This window comes from Mytilus galloprovincialis, chromosome 8 (genome assembly GCF_965363235.1).
Source record: "Mytilus galloprovincialis chromosome 8, xbMytGall1.hap1.1, whole genome shotgun sequence".
NCBI classification, from domain to species: domain Eukaryota; kingdom Metazoa; phylum Mollusca; class Bivalvia; order Mytilida; family Mytilidae; genus Mytilus; species Mytilus galloprovincialis.
Genome location: NC_134845.1, coordinates 31,516,033 through 31,535,454, shown reverse-complemented (window position 1 = coordinate 31,535,454; position 19,422 = coordinate 31,516,033). Strand labels below are relative to the sequence as shown.

The window sequence follows — 19,422 nt, the reverse complement described above, 5'->3', positions numbered from 1 at the left end:
CAAACTCATGTTCGCCCCCTTTCACTTTCACATCCTACATGTTCGCAACTAATCTTAATTGGTTTTGTGTTTAATAACTCTGTAAGCAAGTGTTTTCTTATAAGTATAATTGTTGTCATTGTCTCAAAATAAAGTGAGACAGCATTTTTTTTTGTGTTGAATAAATCTTAATCATGTTTTGGATAGTGTATTGTTAAAGATAATAATAATCCTTTCTAAATAAAGTGGTATTTTGTCAACGTTTTATTTAGCGTTGAATAACTCTTAATCATGTTTTGGTTAGTGTATTGCTATACTTTGTTTCATTGACCTCTTTCATAATGAAGTGAGATTCTGACTATTTTTTTTTCTGTGTGTTGAATAAATTTTATCATGTTTTGGTTATAATAGTGGATTGCTATATTTTGGTTCCTATATTTTATTGTTTCGTTGTTTCAGATCAAAGGGCTTAAAAACAATTATCTTTTGTGTTTTTCCTTTAAAATCTTCAATGTTTTACTCATACCAAGCTATAAATACATTCAGTATTTACACCAAAGCAATTTAAAACAACAATCATGATTTTCCAATTATTCAACTTGAATTTGAATTAAAATTGGGCGCGAATGAGTAGAGTGCACACGGACCTTGGGTGTGAACGTGCGAGGTGCGAAAGTGTATTGGGCGCAAACAGACCTGATACCACATAGTCTGAACCCCCTTCTCCCACAAAATATGAAGTAAATTAAAAACAAATTGTTCAGAGAACAATTGAAGTCTTTCCACTAGAAAAGATCTATTTTTATATTGAAATATGAAAAATCAGTTTAAAATGTTAGTTCCTATGGCTTTATGACGTCCTATTAACCTATGACCTTGACCTCAATTTCAAGGTCACAAACCATGGACCTTGAATCAAAATATCCTAGGTCTTTAATATGTTTGGTTAATGAGTACTACCACTTGACGGGTAATTTTAAATGTAAGATGGACAAAAACTCCCTTTTATTGTATGCGCAGCCTTTCAACCAAAATATACAAGTAAGGACATGTCGCAACTAATAATTTATGAAAAATTATTTGTCAAAATGTCATACAGTATTTGAAAAGAAGTGAAAATAAGCCAAAATCAAAATTTATAATATGACCTTGACCTTTGACATTGACCTCATTTTCATTTTTAGTACCAATGACCTCATGAAGACCCTATGTCTCTATCAGTTATGGTTTACCAGTTGAAAATGCATATCGCTTGAATCAAATGAAAAAGGGGGAATAACTCTCATATGGAGTCCCCATAGAGCTATGGTTCAAACGAATATTCTTATCCTAAATATGTTACGAGCAATTTGGTAAAATAAAATCTTTTACGGTTACGAAGGAGAGGTGGCCACAAGAAAAACAGTGTTTGGGGAGATAACTCTTACAACGTAATGTATTTTGTTATAATTACATTTGATATATGTTTCATTATAATACTTTATTCTGATTGGCTAACTGCACATCACATGTTATTCCTCAAGCAATTGCATCACTCAATAAAACTTTTCATTCATGATAACACGTGGTCCCACAATAAAGTGCACAGATGAATTGAATAAAAAAGTTATAAAATTCATGTTTTCATGATCCTAGCTAAAAAAAGTAATTATAAGTATTGAATGTTTCTTTTTGTAACCTCATAGGGTTGCAAAAGCGTTGACCGTGTGCACATTTTTAGAATGAAGCGCTTACGCTTACGCGCTTCATACAAAAAGTACTTCGGTCAACGCTTTTACACCTCAATGAATTTACAAAAAAAAAGCATTCAATACTTAAATGCAGTTGTAAATTTTTAAAGCAAAAAGAGTCAATACTAACTTTCACTTTTTTGGATGTTCATGTACATTTTGTATGTATTTATTTTTCTCAACTACATGAATTTTTTGGTGTATTTTTAATGATATATATGAGTAGTCCAAATAATTATTACGTCTGGCAAGGCTTTTTAAATTTTATTCTGGGACACCTTCCTATGACCACAACATGCACAAGGCTATGTTAATTTTTTTCTGGGACGCCTTCTTAGGAAGCCTTCCTACGAACGTCTTAGGAAGGCGTCCCAGAAAAAAATAAAATAGCCTTGTCAGACGTCATTATTATTTGGACTAATACATGAGATATTGGATATTTTTATGCATTATTTAACCAGTTGAGTCTTTTACAGGATTGTTTGTTTAATGCTGTTTAAACATTACTGAAAAAAACCACCTTAAATTTGCTAATTATTTGGCATGAAAGTTTGATTTATTGAAAGGGACTCATAGTTTTCCATTTAATTTTAATCTTGGTTAAAACAATAGCTTCGTTGTTTACTTTTATACACAACAACATATTCACTTTGGTTTCGTTGTTTACCTAATATTCACTATGTAATTGGTAACAGTTATTAATTAATTGAATAGAAAATATTATAATAAATATTATTGGAAGCCGAATTGACGTCAAATAGATGCCGATTTGACTAGATGCCAATTTAACCAGGTGCCGACTTGACTTGTACATTTCAATTTCTCTGCGATCGTTTGCGGTATTTTCTTGAGAAAACCTATTTTCCATAATCAAAGAGAAGAAGAAACTGCTTGAAATGATTCCCGAACGCTTCGTGATTGTTAAAATAAGTTTAATTCACTCAAAAACAATTTTAAAACTTGCGATGTTTAAACAGGAAGTTTCAAAAGCACGTGTAAAAGAAGAAATTAACCGGTGAGAGTGGAAATCCGTACATAACATATATCACTATAGTACGACTTTTAAAGCAAAACAGTTTCATCCTTTTGTAAAACAGTTAATATACCTATCACATTAATGTTTGAAGGGTCTTAAGCTTATTCAAACCATATAAGTCGGTATGAAACACCAAAACGGAATGATAATAACCGATTACGTTTTGTAGTTTACAAAATTCTGGACTGGTTCCTGTCAAACTACAACACTTTGTTCGACTGTAGTGGAATACAAACAGAAACCAGTTAGTTTGTAAACTGGTTCCTGGCTGATTACTACACAATGCTCATGCATAATGATAACACAAGCACATTCCAGTTTGTATTGAAATTAGTAAATACGAAACCAAGCGCGGTAGGCAGAGAAATCAGGTCGGCAGTTATGGAACAATGACTGCGTCATTTTCCAAAAACAAATTGTTATAAAAATAATGTTATCCATTCAGTTAATTACAAATTTTGTTGTAACATATAGTTTTTGAATTATTTGCATTTTTTTAAAGCAAGTATTGGCTAGAACAACTCACTAGAACCCTGCACTTATTTTCTGACACTTAAGTTAAATTGATAGATGTGATTTCCAGATTTGTTGTTAATAAAGATGAAGAGATTTTTCTTACTTCAGGTAATTTTTTATTCCATGAATGGGCAATGTAAATTTAACTCTACAGTAAAGAAATATTGCATCAAACTTAATGCAGGGATAGATTTTTTATTATGCATTTAATAAATTGATGGTCTCACAAATCTGTTTCAAAGGCTCTCCTAAGGTGTAAACAAAAAAACAAACATACTTTTGTGATTGTCAAATCCAAAATGACATTGACACCTCTGAATAAACTTTAGCCAGTGGCAGATCCAGAAATTTTCATAAGTGGGGGCCCACTGTCTGTCTAAGAGGGGGCCCGCTCTGGTCATCCTTCAGTGATTCCCTATATAACGAACCAAATTTTTCCCAGAAAAGGGGGGCCTGGGGCCCCTATCTAAATCTGGCTCTATAAACAGTTCAATTTCTTAAATGTAAAATATTAAGAGACATACCAGTTTTCCTGTGACTTGGTTGTATGGAAGTATGTGTAATTCTTTGTTTTCTTTTTTGTACCAGCAGTAATGTTTAATCCATGTTGTTCCCAGGGCTTCTACAAATAGAAATCACCAAATACCATTTTTAATATTAATAACAAAAAGTGCTTCCTGACTCATGTATAACAATCATTTTCACTCCATATTAAATGAATGGCTATTATTTATTTTGAGTTTATTGAACCATGAAATTAATTTTTGACTCTTCACATTGAGTAATCAGCGAAGTGGATTATGTAAAATGTGAAGAGTCAAAAACTAATTTTATGGTTCAATAAATTCAAAATAAATTATTGCCATTGATTATTAATAAATTTCTATCAAAAATAAGGCCAAAGAACTTTTTATATTATCTATATTAACAATAACAACGTACACACATGTTGGCGAATGAATATGCGCATCAGAGTGGGCGTGTTGCCATAAAAATTGACAACATTGAAAATAAAAGTAATACTTTAACCAATCAGAAGACAGTAAATACACCAATTTTATTCATCTATAAATGTTAAGCATTTTCTGTGACCATGGTCTATAACAAATTCCAATTTGTAAATTTCATTGTTGCTGATTAAAAGCTCCAAAATAAAATACATTGGAAATAAAGATTTCAAAACAATCCAAATTATATCTAAACTGGAATGAGAGCATGAATGACAATTACTTCAAGGCCAAAAGTTTTGCCTTATTTTTCATTCTGGTACATGGTTATTTTACAAATATAACTAATCTATAACACAGAATAATGAGTATAACAACATTGTCCATCATTTTCTTCAATTGAAGGTTGCTGAATTCAAATATCCTGTTTAATTCACAATCGCCAATAAAATACAAACAAAATGTACTTAGGTATGCTAAGTTTAAAGACAAGAGCTTCTAATCATTGCCATTAGAATTTAAAGCCATATTGTTATATCAATACATTTTATCATTTTTAACTATAAATAAGCGTTAAGTTGTTTACTTTCAGGCTTTTTTTCCCCGCCTGATAATCTTATTAGTACATATTAGTTTGCTTGTTTTATGATTAGAGTTCTGTAACAAGTATTTTCAAAAGAAGTTTTTTTTGTATCAAAAAGATCAACAGAAAATTAAACAGGTGCCTTTAGCATGCTTGTCAAATAAAGAGCTGCATTTTTTCATAAAACAAGTCGACATGCAAAAATTGCAAAATAAGAATTTTTAGCTGCTCTCATTTCCTTATAATTAATGAAAACTGCCTCAGAACATTATTTTAAGTTGAAATAAAAAAAAAACTAACGGAACAACTCTTTAACAGGAAATTATGTGCATAAAACACAACATATCAAAAATAAGAATGAATGTATCATGCTTTTTGCCAGTGTTTAGGAAGAGACATTCCAAACTTGATGATCTCTAGATTGAACTTTGAACTGTTAATCAGTAGTTGTAGCTGAAGCTGTCATACCTCGAACAGTAGGAAGTAACCAAGTATAAAATGGGTCTAATGAAAAATTAAAACATAATCTCATTCAACTTAATAACAATGATGTAGTTAATAATGCATTAAATGTAATATCATATAAGCGGTGTTTTATTTTTTTTTCTCTCCATTTCTTCAAATACTTTGGTGCATTCTAAATGAATTCTATGTGTTTATGTGTGTATGTGCAAGTGATTGCCTTAGTACTCGGTTCTGTCATATAAAACCTGTTTTTGTTTAAGTGTTAATCCTGCTATGGAAAATGGAAAATTAATGTGAGTTTTAATAGTCATTTTTATTAGTTGAAATTTGGACTTTGAACTTGCTTTCAGTAACCTCAAGTACTTTGAGATTTGTAATTTTGTTAGTTGATTTTGTGAAATGAGCAGATTGTGTACCTCAACCGATTTTTTAATTCATTGTGTACAAGTTTATTCTAATATACTGCTTGACCATTGTCTCAGGCCACATTCTTAATAAATGTTATATGCTTGACCCAAGCAGTGCTACCTGCATCTGCCATCATTTTTTCTTTTAATCTCAAGTTCCCTCAATTAGGCTGCGAGTTTTCCATTTTGAATTGTTTTACATTTCTGCTTTCTAGGGCTTTTCATAGTAAAATTTAGAGTTTAGACTGGTATTTTTAAATTACAAATCCATGCAATTCTATGGAAAAGCATCAAGTGGTATGGAGTGTATTACAGGCCAGCATTTTATGGTATGGGTTTGTTCATAAATAAAGACTTTCGATGATCTGTAATAGTTTCAATGGAAATTTTACACCACCTCCTTACTCTTGAATTTTAGTAAATGATACAATTATCACAATTGTCTACATTGAAATTTGCAGGTTTTGAACTTTTGAAGAATGTTCCCAAAAATCTCAATCAACAGATATTTCAATATGAGCAATATATACTGATCCCAAAAAGTTGCTACCAACATATTTTTTTATTGATAATGTCTTTTTTCAGAGCTAATGTGGCCCTGAAAATTCATTAATGAAAAAAACATTATACAATTATTAATATTTTAAAACTTTGAATACAGGCTTCAAAAAATACAAATACACATGTATAAGCTCTGACATATCTATCATCTCACTTATTTTTCACCTGCACCATGATTTTGTGAAGATTTATTTAATCAAGGTCAAGTTTTGTAAACTTCAGGCAATAAAACACTAAAGTGAATAAACAAGGAAAGTTTTCACTGAATGATAAATTTTCTGTAGATTATATGTTATGGATTGGTAAAAATCGTGCTTAGAGGACTTAGTAAATATACATTTACATGCATTGGTTCAATATTTCCTTAATAATTATAATTTCCTGAAACCTGTTTCATATGTCTTTAAATGACTGCTATCTTCTTTGTATAAAACCGGTTTGGTATTTTTGATTTCTTGAGAATTTATATTATGTAAGTTGAATAATACATCACATTGACAAGATTATAAATATTGGTGAAAGCATACAATTATTATTTCTGATACATCATGACTATTGAACTTCACAGCAGTTGTATGTGTATGTTTTTCTGTATGTTGTGAAGGACCATCTTTTGATATATGCTTAATACAATATTACATTTAATGCATGAAGATTTTATGCTGGTCAAACATGATGAGGCCAATGTTAGTGCCTTTGAAAACTAGAGGGTGGTAAAAGTGCTATATTTTCCATTCTTATTTTAAACAACAGCTATGATACAAACAGGAAAAAACATTCCTTTCTTCTAATCTCCTTCAGAACTAGTCCCAAGATATCAATTAAAAGTAACAGATTTATCTTTTTCATATGCCTGAAAAATTCATTTTAAGATACTTTTTTAATTTAACTTAAACAAAAAATTTCAAAAGAAAAAAGTTAGTCAGTTTCCAGATTTGACTTAAATTCCATTAAAATGAACACATTAGTATAGTACTGACATTATATCTAACAAAGAGACTAGTACTTAAATATTTTTTCCTGTTGTGTTATCATGGTACTTTCACGCACAAAATATATTCTTTCATATTTATTCTGTCTGAATGTATCAGATAAGATTTTTTTTTTCGTTTAAGAAAAAGTGTTGAATTGTAGGCCAGCCCAAAAATTGTCTTTTCCATAAAGATGATGCTTTTGAAACAGTGCAACAGTGACAGACTAAATATGAAGTGACAACATATAACACTAAGACCACCCTCTACTTTCTATACCTGTCAAATCTTTTGCCTGTTTAGGCATCCATTTTGATGCTCTGTAATTCTCTATACAAATAACATAACTTTCAAATGAAATAGAATTCTCAAGAAACCTCACCATCCGTAGCGTAAAATGTGATGCCTTGGAAAATTTTGTTGTTCTTCTAATTTATTTTTCATATTGTTTTTTATTTGTTATGTTTTTTCCCACATTATCTATAATTTTTCTTCTAGGTTTCTGTTAGGGCTGTTCTATTTAAATATACATGGTACCCAGGGAAGATACTTTAATTAAAAAAAAAAACTAAAGAGGCCCATTAGAATTTCACTTAAATTTCCACTGTACTTCACATTCACCTATAGTGGAGATTTTAAAATGCCTTGCTAGTGAATGCATAAAAAAGTAATTTTTTTAGTTATCAATATGTACTACCATTAATACAGATGGACCAGGACTTGCAGTCATAAAACTTTCCAGTCAGCTTTTGTACTTATACTCGAATATCAACCAATCAAAATGCTAGATTTCATGTTTCGAGCATGATTTTTGTGCTCCGAGCACTGAGCAAAGTTTTATGACTTCAACCCCAGGACTGCAATAGTTTTGTACTTAGCTGTATGTAGTGTACGTTTTTATAAAACCTGTGTTTCTGAAACTTTATGAATCAATTAGTACAAGGCCTTCATTATAAGTTAATGTTATATCCTTCAAAAAGTTGTATCAGTGGGGATGTTACCCAAGAATTTTTCTATACTGTGGAGAACTTATCTTTTTAAATGCATGTGATGAAAAATACTCAAGTCTATATTTTAAAATAATATTTTTGTTTTTTTTTTAAATTCCAGCATCTAAAATAGAAAGAAAAAATTATAGAGAGTCACCTTACTAAAAACGAGCTCGGGCCTATGAAACATGTTTTCTTTCAATATTTGACAATAACTGTGTCTTTTTTAATGGGTAATTCTCTGTAGTAATTATCTTCTTGTTTGTTTTTGTTCAGATAAAAGTTTTTTTCTGAGTAAGTAAAAATTCTTACTTTTTTCCATGAGGTATAGATAGCCTTCTCTAGTACATCCTCCTTTAGCTTGAGTGATAGGTTTCTACAATAGATAATATCACTGTTAGGAATAACTCTCAGTCCTCTACAACCAACAATTTAAAAGATGGAAAAAAATATAAAATATATAATATGTACTAGGTAACAATATCTATGAAAATCCTTCTTCAGAAGTATTTTTAAGGAGTTAATATTTGATGTATGTTTTTATTGTTGAAAAAAAGTTCTGGGCAGCATCGTTTTCTATGTTGCACAAACTCAACTTTAAATGATATTTATCCTATTTGATTAAGCTTGTTTAAACCTAAAAGGTATATAACCACTAATTTAGGCCCGGTAGGGAAGAAAGTAGTACATATTTTAAACAAAATAGTTCCTCAGCATAGCTGTATCTTGGTCAATAGTGGGAATATTTGGGTTGTTTTAGTATCAAATTAAAGCTTTGGGACTTGGGATCACTGTAGAACCCTTGTTAAAAGTTTAACTTGAATAATAAAGAAGCATATGAAATTTTAAAAGGTGGGCACATATGGCCTGTTGTTCAGATCAAAAGTTCCTGTTTTTGTACTATCAAACTTCCAGGAACCAGTACGCTCTAATATGCAATTAAAGGTACAATGTATGTTGATTTTTTCAGCACAAGTCAGGTACAGATATGACATGAAGTAACTGCCACTTTATTTGAACTTAAAACAAAGTAGCCATTATGCTTGAAATTGCAGAATTTTACATAGTAAGCAATGGAGCTATGAATTAATGGTTTTATACCTAAAGAACAATAACATAGTCTTCTAAATGTAAAAATTTGGTGCAGTGCTTTGTTACCTATCTTTTGCAACATTACAAGGAGTTATATATTATTATAACCTTTTCAAATGATTTTTGTGTGATTTTTTTTGGACTGATAGGTTTATACTATTATTTTATTTAGTGAGAAGATTTTAAACATTTATGTGCTGTGTGTCGTGCATTTCTGTGAAAATATATTCTTCCTTAATTTAAGGAATTATTCAGAGCATGCATTTTTCGGCATAAATACTTGATGGATATTAAAGAAAAAAAAAAGTGAACTGTGGATCATGCAAATTTCAGTCACCAATATTTGCCCAATTTGCCACTATCTACTAACATCCTCCCAAGAAATTAACAAGTGTAAAAGCATAGCAAAAAAAATCCACAACTATCAATTTCTAAAACATGAACTTTTAATTTTTTTTCATTGTAGCCTCTACATGAGTTTGAAACCTAGCAGAACTAATGTTTGCTGAACTACCTTCACAATCCGTATCACCAGAATCGTAATTATTGAAATAAATATATTACTAAACTAGAGGCTCTCAAGAGCCTGTATCGCTCACCTGATTCTACTTGGGTTTTTGAAATCATATGAAAAATATAAAATTTGGCTAAAAGTGACAACACAACCTCATTGATAAGGAAAGGAACATGTTTAATTTCATTCAAAAGTCCCCCACTGGCGGCCATCTTGGATGGCGGATCGGCTACAAAGTAACAACACTTGGTCAGCACCTCATAAGGAACATTCATGCCATGTTTGGTTTTATTCCATTCAGTGGTTCTCTAAAAGAAGTCATTTGTATGCATTTCCCATAGGGTCCTATGTTAAACTAAGTCCCCTGCTGGCGGCCATCTTGGATGATGGATCTGCTACAAAGTAACAACACTTGGTCAGCACCTCATAAGGAACATTCATGCAATGTTTAGTTTTATTCCATTCAGTGGTTCTCTAAAAGAAGTCATTTGTATGCATTTCCAATAGGGTCCTATGTTAAACTAAGTCCTTGCTGGCGGCCATCTTGGATAATGGATCGGCTACAAAGTAACAACACTTGGTCAGCACCACATTAGGAACATTCATGCCATGTTTGATTTCATTCCATTCAGTGGTTCTCTAAAAGAAGTCATTTGTATGCATTTCCCATAGGGTCCTATGTTAAACTAAGTCCCCGTCTAGCAGCCATCTTGGATGATGGATCGGCAACAAAGTAACAACACTTGGTCAGTACCTCATAAGGAACATTCATGCCATGTTTGGTTTCATTCCATTCAGTTGTTCTCTAAAAGAAGTCATTTGTATGCATTTCCCATAGGGTCCTATGTTAAACTAAGTCCCCCGCTGGCGTCCATCTTGGATAATGGATCGGCTACAAAGTAACAACACTTGGTCAGCACCACATTAGGAACATTCATGCCATGTTTGATTTCATTCCATTCAGTGGTTCTCTAAAAGAAGTCATTTGTATGCATTTCCCATAGGGTCCTATGTTAAACTAAGTCCCCCGCTGGCAGCCATCTTGGATGATGGATTGGCTACAAAGTAACAACACTTGGTCAGCACTCCATAAGGAACATTCATGCTATGTTTGGTTTCATTCCATTTAGTGGTTCTCTAGAAAAAGTCATTTGTATGCATTTCCCATAGGGTCCTATGTTAAACTAAGTCCCCCGCTGGTGGCCATCTTCGATGATGGATCGGCTACAAAGTAACAACACTTGGTCAACACTCCATAAGCAACATTCATGCTATGTTTGGTTTCATTCCATTTAGTGGTTCTCTAGAAGAAGTCATTTGTATGCATTTCCCATAGGGTCCTATGTTAAACTAAGTCCCCCGCTGGCGGCCATCTTGGATGATGGATCGGCTACAAAGTAACAACACTTGGTCAGCACCCCATAAGGAACATTCATGCTATGTTTGGTTTTATTCCATTCAGTGGTTCTCTAAAAGAAGTCATTTGTATGCATTTCCCATAGGGTCCTATGTTAAACTAAGTCCCCTGCTGGCGGCCATCTTGGATGATGGATCGGCTACAAAGTAACAACACTTGGTCAGCACCTCATAAGGAACGTTCATGCCATGTTTGGTTTCATTCCATTCAGTGGTTCTCTAGAGGAAGTCATTTGTATGCATTTCCCATAGGGTCCTATGTTAAACTAAGTCCCCCGCTGGCGGCCATCTTGGATGATGGATCGGCAACAAAGTAACAGCACTTGGTCAGCACCTCATAAGGAACATTCATGCCATGTTTGGTTTCATTCAATTCAGTGGTTCTCTAAAAGAAGTCATTTGTATGCATTTCCCATAGGGTCCTATGTTAAACTAAGTCCCCTGCTGGCGGCCATCTTGGATGATGGATCGGCTACAAAGTAACAACACTTGGTCAGCACCCCATAAGGAACATTCATGCTATGTTTGGTTTTATTCCATTCAGTGGTTCTCTAAAAGAAGTCATTTGTATGCATTTCCCATAGGGTCCTATGTTAAACTAAGTCCCCGTCTAGCAGCCATCTTGGATGATGGATCGGCAACAAAGTAACAACACTTGGTCAGTACCTCATAAGGAACATTCATGCCATGTTTGGTTTCATTCCATTCAGTGGTTCTCTAAAAGAAGTCATTTGTATGCATTTCCCATAGGGTCCTATGTTAAACTAAGTCGCCCGCTGGCGGCCATCTTGGATGATGGATCGGCTACAAAGTAACAACACTTGGTCAGCACCTCATAAGGAACATTCATGCCATGTTTGGTTCCATTCCATTCAGTGGTTCTCTAGAAGAAGTTCAAAATTTAAATTGTTAACGACGACGACGACAGACGACGGACGACGGACGACGGACGCCAAGTGGTGAGAAAAGCTCACTTGGCCCTTCGGGCCAGGTGAGCTAAAAAATCAAACCCTTTCTACTTTTGTTGCAGATAACAAACCAGATTTTAAAACTTTAAATTACTTTTAAATGCGTAATAATATGTACAATTCATAGAATAAAAATATGATCTAGTTACAGAAAATTACAACCCATAACTTAATAAGAATAAAAACACATAAACTTTGAAGTTTAACACAATAAAATCATGCACCAAAAATCCAGATTGAGTTGTACTGATCTAAACAAATTAATGACCAGATACAATAAATTTCATAAGAAAGTTTTTTACTTGGAACAAAACTTTTTTTGACATGAAAAGAACAGTGATTAACAATTGTAAGCATTAGTACAACAAACAATAAGACGTTACTCTAACAAGATTTTGATTTATTTGAACAAACCTACAAAATCTTTTTCGACTTCTAACGAGAACTTTAACATGAAACCTGAATTTCAATGGTTGATAATTACTATACCCTTTCTCCTGATTTTCATTTATAGTAAACATTTTCAATATTGTTAGAACATGGGATAATGGGTTGCAATTTTTCTTTTAAATGATGATTTCAACTTGAACTGTCAAAAGGCTTTATGAAGAGAATGGGTTTTTTTTAATAAAGTTATGAAGGTCAACATTAAACACACTGTAATTTATAGGAATAAGACATATTGATATGGTATAGAATTCTTTGCCAGAAAAGTAAACTTGAAATAAACATGCTTTAGATTATACACCTTATCGCTAATTGTCCGCCATTACTGGATATCACACAAGTTCCCGTAAAATTTTGACGTCATAAAACTATATATCTGACGCCACAATGGAAAAGTGATTGTTGTATGCGTCAAAAGTTGAAGCGGCCGGGTCAGCCGGGATTAGCGATAAGGTGTATTGTAATTGGTGACATACAAAAATATTTTCTGAAACTGTTATCTTTACTAAAATATGAAAATGACTGAAAATTAACTCTGAAAATGGTATACATTTACATGAACTTTTTTAAGTATTACATAAATATCAGATATTCTGCACGAGTACAAAAACAATCCAATATTCACCAAATGATAATAACTTTAAAACCAGAAGCAACAAAAGGCATGTATTGCTCACCTGGCATAATATTGACTATGAAGCCATTATGTAATTTGGTAAAATGTTGGTTAATTAGGACATTGAAAACCATATATGATATGAAAGTGTTCATTAAATATTTATGAACCAAATATTTCTTTTTTATATATGATGAACAACATGAGCTGAGTGATGGCAATGGGTCACACTGCCCCTTGGAGTCAGGCAACTTCATGAACAAATTCCAAATGAGAAACAATGAAAAAACAAAAATTTCATGAATTTCAAAAAAACACAATAAATATTTCTCACAACAACAAATGCACAAACAGGTTTGATCTGGTTATACAAAATGGTGTTAAGTGAAAACAAAAGCAAAGCAGTAATTGTTACCCCGTCCTCGTAAACTTGAGACTGTCAGAAAAACAAATATTGTGTTAGTAAGGATTTAAATATATTCCTAATCTATTCTTCAAGATTCCATTAATATAAGCATTAGATTTCTATTTGGTATCTTCATGCTTTTTATGCTTACTGATATTAAAATCAAAGCATTCCTACTCAATTTCAAAATTCATTTTTTTTCTACTTTCTCCAGAACATCAAATTTCTTTACTTTTTCTGAATTCTAGTTTTCAAAAACATAGTTATTTCTTACATTAAGACTTATACATCTTTCTTATCCAAACAGCTTAACCTTTCTTATACATAAGCACTACTGAAAAAGCATTAATTTCAGTAAGTAAGAAAAAAGTCAATCCTCTTTAACTTGTGTAAGTTAGAAATTTTCAATTTCAAAAGCTACTGATTTTGTGAAGAAAAATATTTACCGAAACATTAGATATTAATCCTGTAATTATACATAACATGCTTTAAGCGAGTCGTGCAGTTAATATCAATGCTCCTACTTCTATTTTTAGAAATGATGCAACCTTTTCATTTCTTCTACCATATGAAATGCAGCATTCATTTTTTAATATGTAGTAATTGTTGCATGATTATTATTAGTTTATGTGCATTTGCACTCAAAAAGCATAAATATCATAGAAATGTTTTATCAAATTATTTAATTTATAAAATCACCCATCTTTTATCAATTTTACCAAATAATGTTTTTCAGTGCAGTAAATTCTTTTTTTTTTTTTTTTATCAAATACCAACCCTGTTGTCCAACATTTTTAACATCAAATTTTCTGTATACTCTTTCTGACTGTTAAAACTGTCTCTTGTCTGAAATTAAAAGATTCAAAAACTTCATATTGTATTGTGTTTTCAACTTTTACACAAATTGAGAATGGTTTTAACTGAAATATTTACTGGCTTTGTACTTTCATTTAAATAACGATACTAATTTTACTAGCAATATTGTAGCAGAGCCAGTGACTTTATTCACCCAATGATCAAATCATAGACTGTCATTAGTTATAAACTAGGCATGACCTGCAGGAACTACTGTGAAATATTGTACTTTAGTGTGCTTAAGTCTAAAAGCATATCAATGCAAAGTATCAGTGCCCAATTGTTCAATGTCAAATGTAACTATCATCATATCTAGCCAATACTAATTGTATGAAATCATATCATGCATCATGCTTTATTTCATGTACTTTGCCCTCTTTTAATTCACATCCAACCAACAGAACTATTTCTTTTCATTAATCATACATATCAAGCGTAGATATATTTTGGTTTCTGTTGTTTGATTGTTGTCTTATTGAGGTTTACATGATGATCTCCATTGGTTTACAGTGAGGAATCTCATCAATCTTTTGCCCTAAGGTATATCTAGTAAGGTGTTGATGGTAGATCTTTTAAACTAACTGCCAGACTTATTTCTATAATTAATTTACAACTTAACATACTAAATAGATCCTAATGTGTTAACCAATAGATGCTTCAGTTTATTTTTTTTTATTTTTTGGTTGCTTTCTTATGGACATTTACCCAAAATATCCAAGTCTCAAATATTCAGAGTAACCTTTTAAAGCCCAGGAATCGTTAATAGCTTATAAATAAGATCCTAAAAATAACCGTTTATCTAATTCATGCTTGCTCATGTGTGGTTTATAGATGCTTCATAAAATGCATTTTCATACGTCTCATTGCTACTTGTACACCTTCTATACTTTACCTTTTGTAATGTTTTTTGTAGATTTTGTGAGTAGTCTTTCAGTTCTATGTTAAATTCATAACCTACAAAGACAATACAAACACACAACCTATCATTAGTAGAAAATATAGTGAAGTGCCTAGTTTAAACAAACTGGAACTTTTCAAAAATCCAGTTTTTAGTGATATCAAATATAAAACACATGCATTTCTGATTGGTGTGTTAATTATACATACAAAAATATAAATCAAGTGACAAAAAGTCATAATACAAAGTAAACAATGTGTACCAATAATAAGATAACAACCTCATGTTTTTTTTACATTTCAATACTTGATGGTAGATCATTCATATTTGGAAGACATGGCAAAACAGTAAAATGGTCAAGTATAGCATCAATTCTTTGTCAGGGTGAGTATTCTTTTCTAAATTAATATATGATGATTCATTCTTTGATTTGCATTTGTTATCCCACCATTATTTATTCTTAGTGAATAGTTTTCCAAGTTTATAAAGTAACTTTGTTAAATTGTACCCTCTGTAAATAAAGCATTCATAAATTCAAACCACTTTCAATTTTATATGATTTGGTGAATGTGTTTTATTTGGACATGGTAGTGAACTGGAGACCTCAGATAACTAGCTCACATTTAAGACTGAAATTTCTAAACAAATGTACTTTTTATTCATTCTCATGATAGAAAAAAAGTACAGAAGTAACATTACAATATACATTGTACAGAAGTAACATTATAATATACATTGAATATTAAAAAAAAAATCAAGAGTTGTCTTTCTTCCAATTAGAAGTCATTTGATACTCTTCAGTAAATTGGTGCCATTTTTAAAACACATTGTTATATGAAATTTGGGTTATGTTACAATTTCAAAAGTGAACACTTTAAAAACAACTTTAATGTTTCAAAGGTGTCTTAACTATTATTATGAGTGGAAAAAATATCTCACCATCTGGTAAATGGTAATATTTATTTTGTATTTTCGAACCATGTCCGCAAATTGAGGGGATATAACATTATTCCCTTGTAGTACTTACATGCAAATTAATGTAAACTCACCTTGGTGGTAAAATGTAAATAAACTGTACATAAAGGCTAATATCTGAAAAAATACAAATTTAAATTTAAAAGAAACATGTCACATAGAAAAACAAAGTGATATAATATTTGTAACATATTATTACCAAACAGCAATGGTTATATAAAAAACCTAAAGGCAGGTTACATATGTATATACATACTGCTTCTCATGAATAATTTCAGATTCAGAATGAATTGAATTCAGCTGCCCAATATATATATATTCAAACCATACAATAACCAGATGCTCAGCAGAGTTCAGCTTTATATGACCGCAGAGTTTGAACCCTGAACATTGGGGCAAGTACTAGTATGGATACAACATTCAAGCTTGATACAGCTCTGAATTTGGATTGTGATTAAATAGTTGATAGTTCATAAACCTTGTGTTTAAATTTCATTGATTTCTATTTACTTATAATAAAGTTATTGTGCGAAAACCAAGAATAATGCTTATTTGGGCCCTTTTTTGGCCCCTAATTCCTAAACTGTTGGGACCAAAACTCCCAAAATCAATCCCAACCTTCCTTTAGTGGTCATGAACCTTGTGTCAAAATTTCATAGATTTCTATTTACTTAAACTAAAGTTATAGTGCGAAAACCAAGAAAATGCTCATTTGGACCCTTTTTGGCCCCTAATTCCCAAACTGTTGGGACCAAAACTTCCAAAATCAATCCAACCTTCCTTTTATGGTCATAAACCTTGTGTTTAAATTTCATAGATTTCTATTCACTCATACTAAAGTTATGGTGCGAAAACCAAAAGTCTTCGGACGCCGCCGCCAACAACGACGGACGACGACAACGTGATACTAATATACGACCAAAAAATTTTCAATTTTTGCGGTCGTATAAAAAGTTGTGATTAGCTAACATTGTCCTAACATTGAAAATCCAACCAAATGGCAAGACAATATTTTCATTTTGCAGTAAGAAAACAATTCATAGTCTTTATATCTGAAATAGCAAATTCCCCAGCCAACAGATTATAGAAAATGATAAAATTTCAAACAAATCAGGTTTTCTAATAATTGAAAGTAAATCTACATGAAATCTCATTTACTTAAGTTTCTAGTCTTATCATATCTATCCTTTAAATGTAAGGCTTAAACTATCTAACTGTCTACTTTCCTAACACTGCAATCTACCCTCACCAAAATATTCATACATATCTGTATATCTACAATCCTTTTTACTTTAGATCCTGGACAAAAATGTCCTTGTCTATCTTTAAAATATAGCTAAAGGATGAATGTATGAAGAAAAGAAAATAAAGTATTTTTACATTAAAATATTTTGTTTACCATAAACAACAATTTCCAAGTTCTGTCCAAGCAATGAATCTGTTGAATAGGGATAATTATTTTAACAGAGTTCATGAAAAGTGTCAGTCCTCAGGATTTTAAGACCAAAATTTTGCATAGGACTGACACAATTTTAGTATTTTTCAATAGAATTAATAGAAAAGACCAGTACATTTCCTTCAAGGACCACCAGTAGAAAAAAGATTTTGCGAACTCTGATTTTAAAGTACAAAAGTTATTGAATATAAATGTTTATTTGAGGTTTTACATTTTTTCATACTGTTAGCTTTATGACTAATTGTCCTGTCGTCAAACTGAATGTTCCAGTCATCTTATGGATGAATATTGCAATGGAAATAAAATAGAATGTATGAAATCTTTCCTTAATTCAACAACGTGATACCAATATACAACCAAAAAATTTTCAATTTTTGCGGTCGTATAAAAATTGTTTATTTATCAAAAAAATATCTAATATTTCTTTTCCTTGACCACAAATAAACAATAAAGTTAATAAATTACAATAACTGGGAATAACAACAGGCTGAAGAAAGAACAGTACTTGATTAATTGCAATGAACTTAAATTTACCATTTTTGATAATTGGAAGAACTTTTCTTCATCCAAAAATTTTGTAGTAACCTTCTAATATATTTTCATATAATGACAAGAATGTGCCCCCAGTACACTGATGCCCCATCAGCACTATCATTTTCTATGTTCAGTGGACCCTAAAAATTATGGAAAAATCTCTAATTTGGCACCAAAATTGGAAATTTCATATCATAGGGAACATGTGTACTAAGTTTCAAGTTGTTTGAATATCAACTTCATCAAAAACTACCTTGACCAAAAACTTTAACCTGAAGTGGGACAGACGGACGGATGGACAAACAGACGCACGGACCAGAAAACATACTGCCCATTAATGGGGCATAAAAATATTGCTGACTTACTGTTTCAATAAAATCAAATTTCTTTCTTTCCTGTACTTCTTGAACCTTGAGTACATATTTCATGGACGCTTCTCTGAAGCCACGGATCTCTAAATCTAACTGTGCATCAGCCTGTCAATAAAGACTATAATCATGCATCTCTTCACTAAACAGGAGTTATACAATATCTGTCACTATTTTCTAAACATAATGAAACCATATCAAGTTTCCTCCATACATTTGTAATTTGGTGAGAGAGATGGTGGATAATAAAAGTGCACTTAGAATTGTGATGTTTTACCCAATCAATCAAAGTGTATGAGCCATAATGAGACCATAGAATTGTGAAGACATCTGAAGACAGGCACATAGCTCCCCCAATAAAAAGACGAAAAATAGTTACCTGAGCTGTATCATAAACTACCTAAATGCTTAAATTTTGATATTTTGTTTTAAAAATGTACTTATAATGCACTTGATGCACACTCTTTCACAAATTACATGACATACACCTGAAGGTATCATCAAGATATCGAATACCACAGGGCAAAGTTAAAAGATGTTAAATTTCAAGTCCAGACAAGTTTCTAAAAAAATATAAACATGTTAATTACCTCAAAATTGTTTCCTTCTAGTTAAAGCACATTGTCAATATAGTTTAACTTAGGAAGTAACCTTTTGTTAAAAAGATCATGTCCAAAAAAAAACAGAAAAGTA

General features: G+C 31.6%; 1 protein-coding gene across 6 annotated transcripts in view; it reads right to left on the bottom strand.

Annotated features, from left to right (window-relative positions):
- The window catches only part of LOC143085565 (rho GTPase-activating protein 26-like), a 67,214-nt gene that overhangs the window by 23,523 nt on the left and 24,269 nt on the right, over positions 1-19,422 (bottom strand). For 3 of the 6 annotated variants that reach the window (XM_076262001.1, XM_076261999.1, XM_076262004.1), the window contains exons 6-13: positions 18,727-18,837; positions 16,446-16,488; positions 15,391-15,452; positions 14,421-14,489; positions 13,653-13,673; positions 8,497-8,560; positions 7,475-7,525; positions 3,786-3,883 (exon numbers count right to left, since the gene is read on the bottom strand). In XM_076262001.1, the coding sequence (XP_076118116.1) occupies positions 3,786-3,883; positions 7,475-7,525; positions 8,497-8,560; positions 13,653-13,673; positions 14,421-14,489; positions 15,391-15,452; positions 16,446-16,488; positions 18,727-18,837 (519 nt within the window). The remainder of the gene's footprint in view (positions 1-3,785; positions 3,884-7,474; positions 7,526-8,496; positions 8,561-13,652; positions 13,674-14,420; positions 14,490-15,390; positions 15,453-16,445; positions 16,489-18,726; positions 18,838-19,422) is intronic. The other 3 variants (XM_076262002.1, XM_076262000.1, XM_076262003.1) reach the window with 3 other exon arrangements.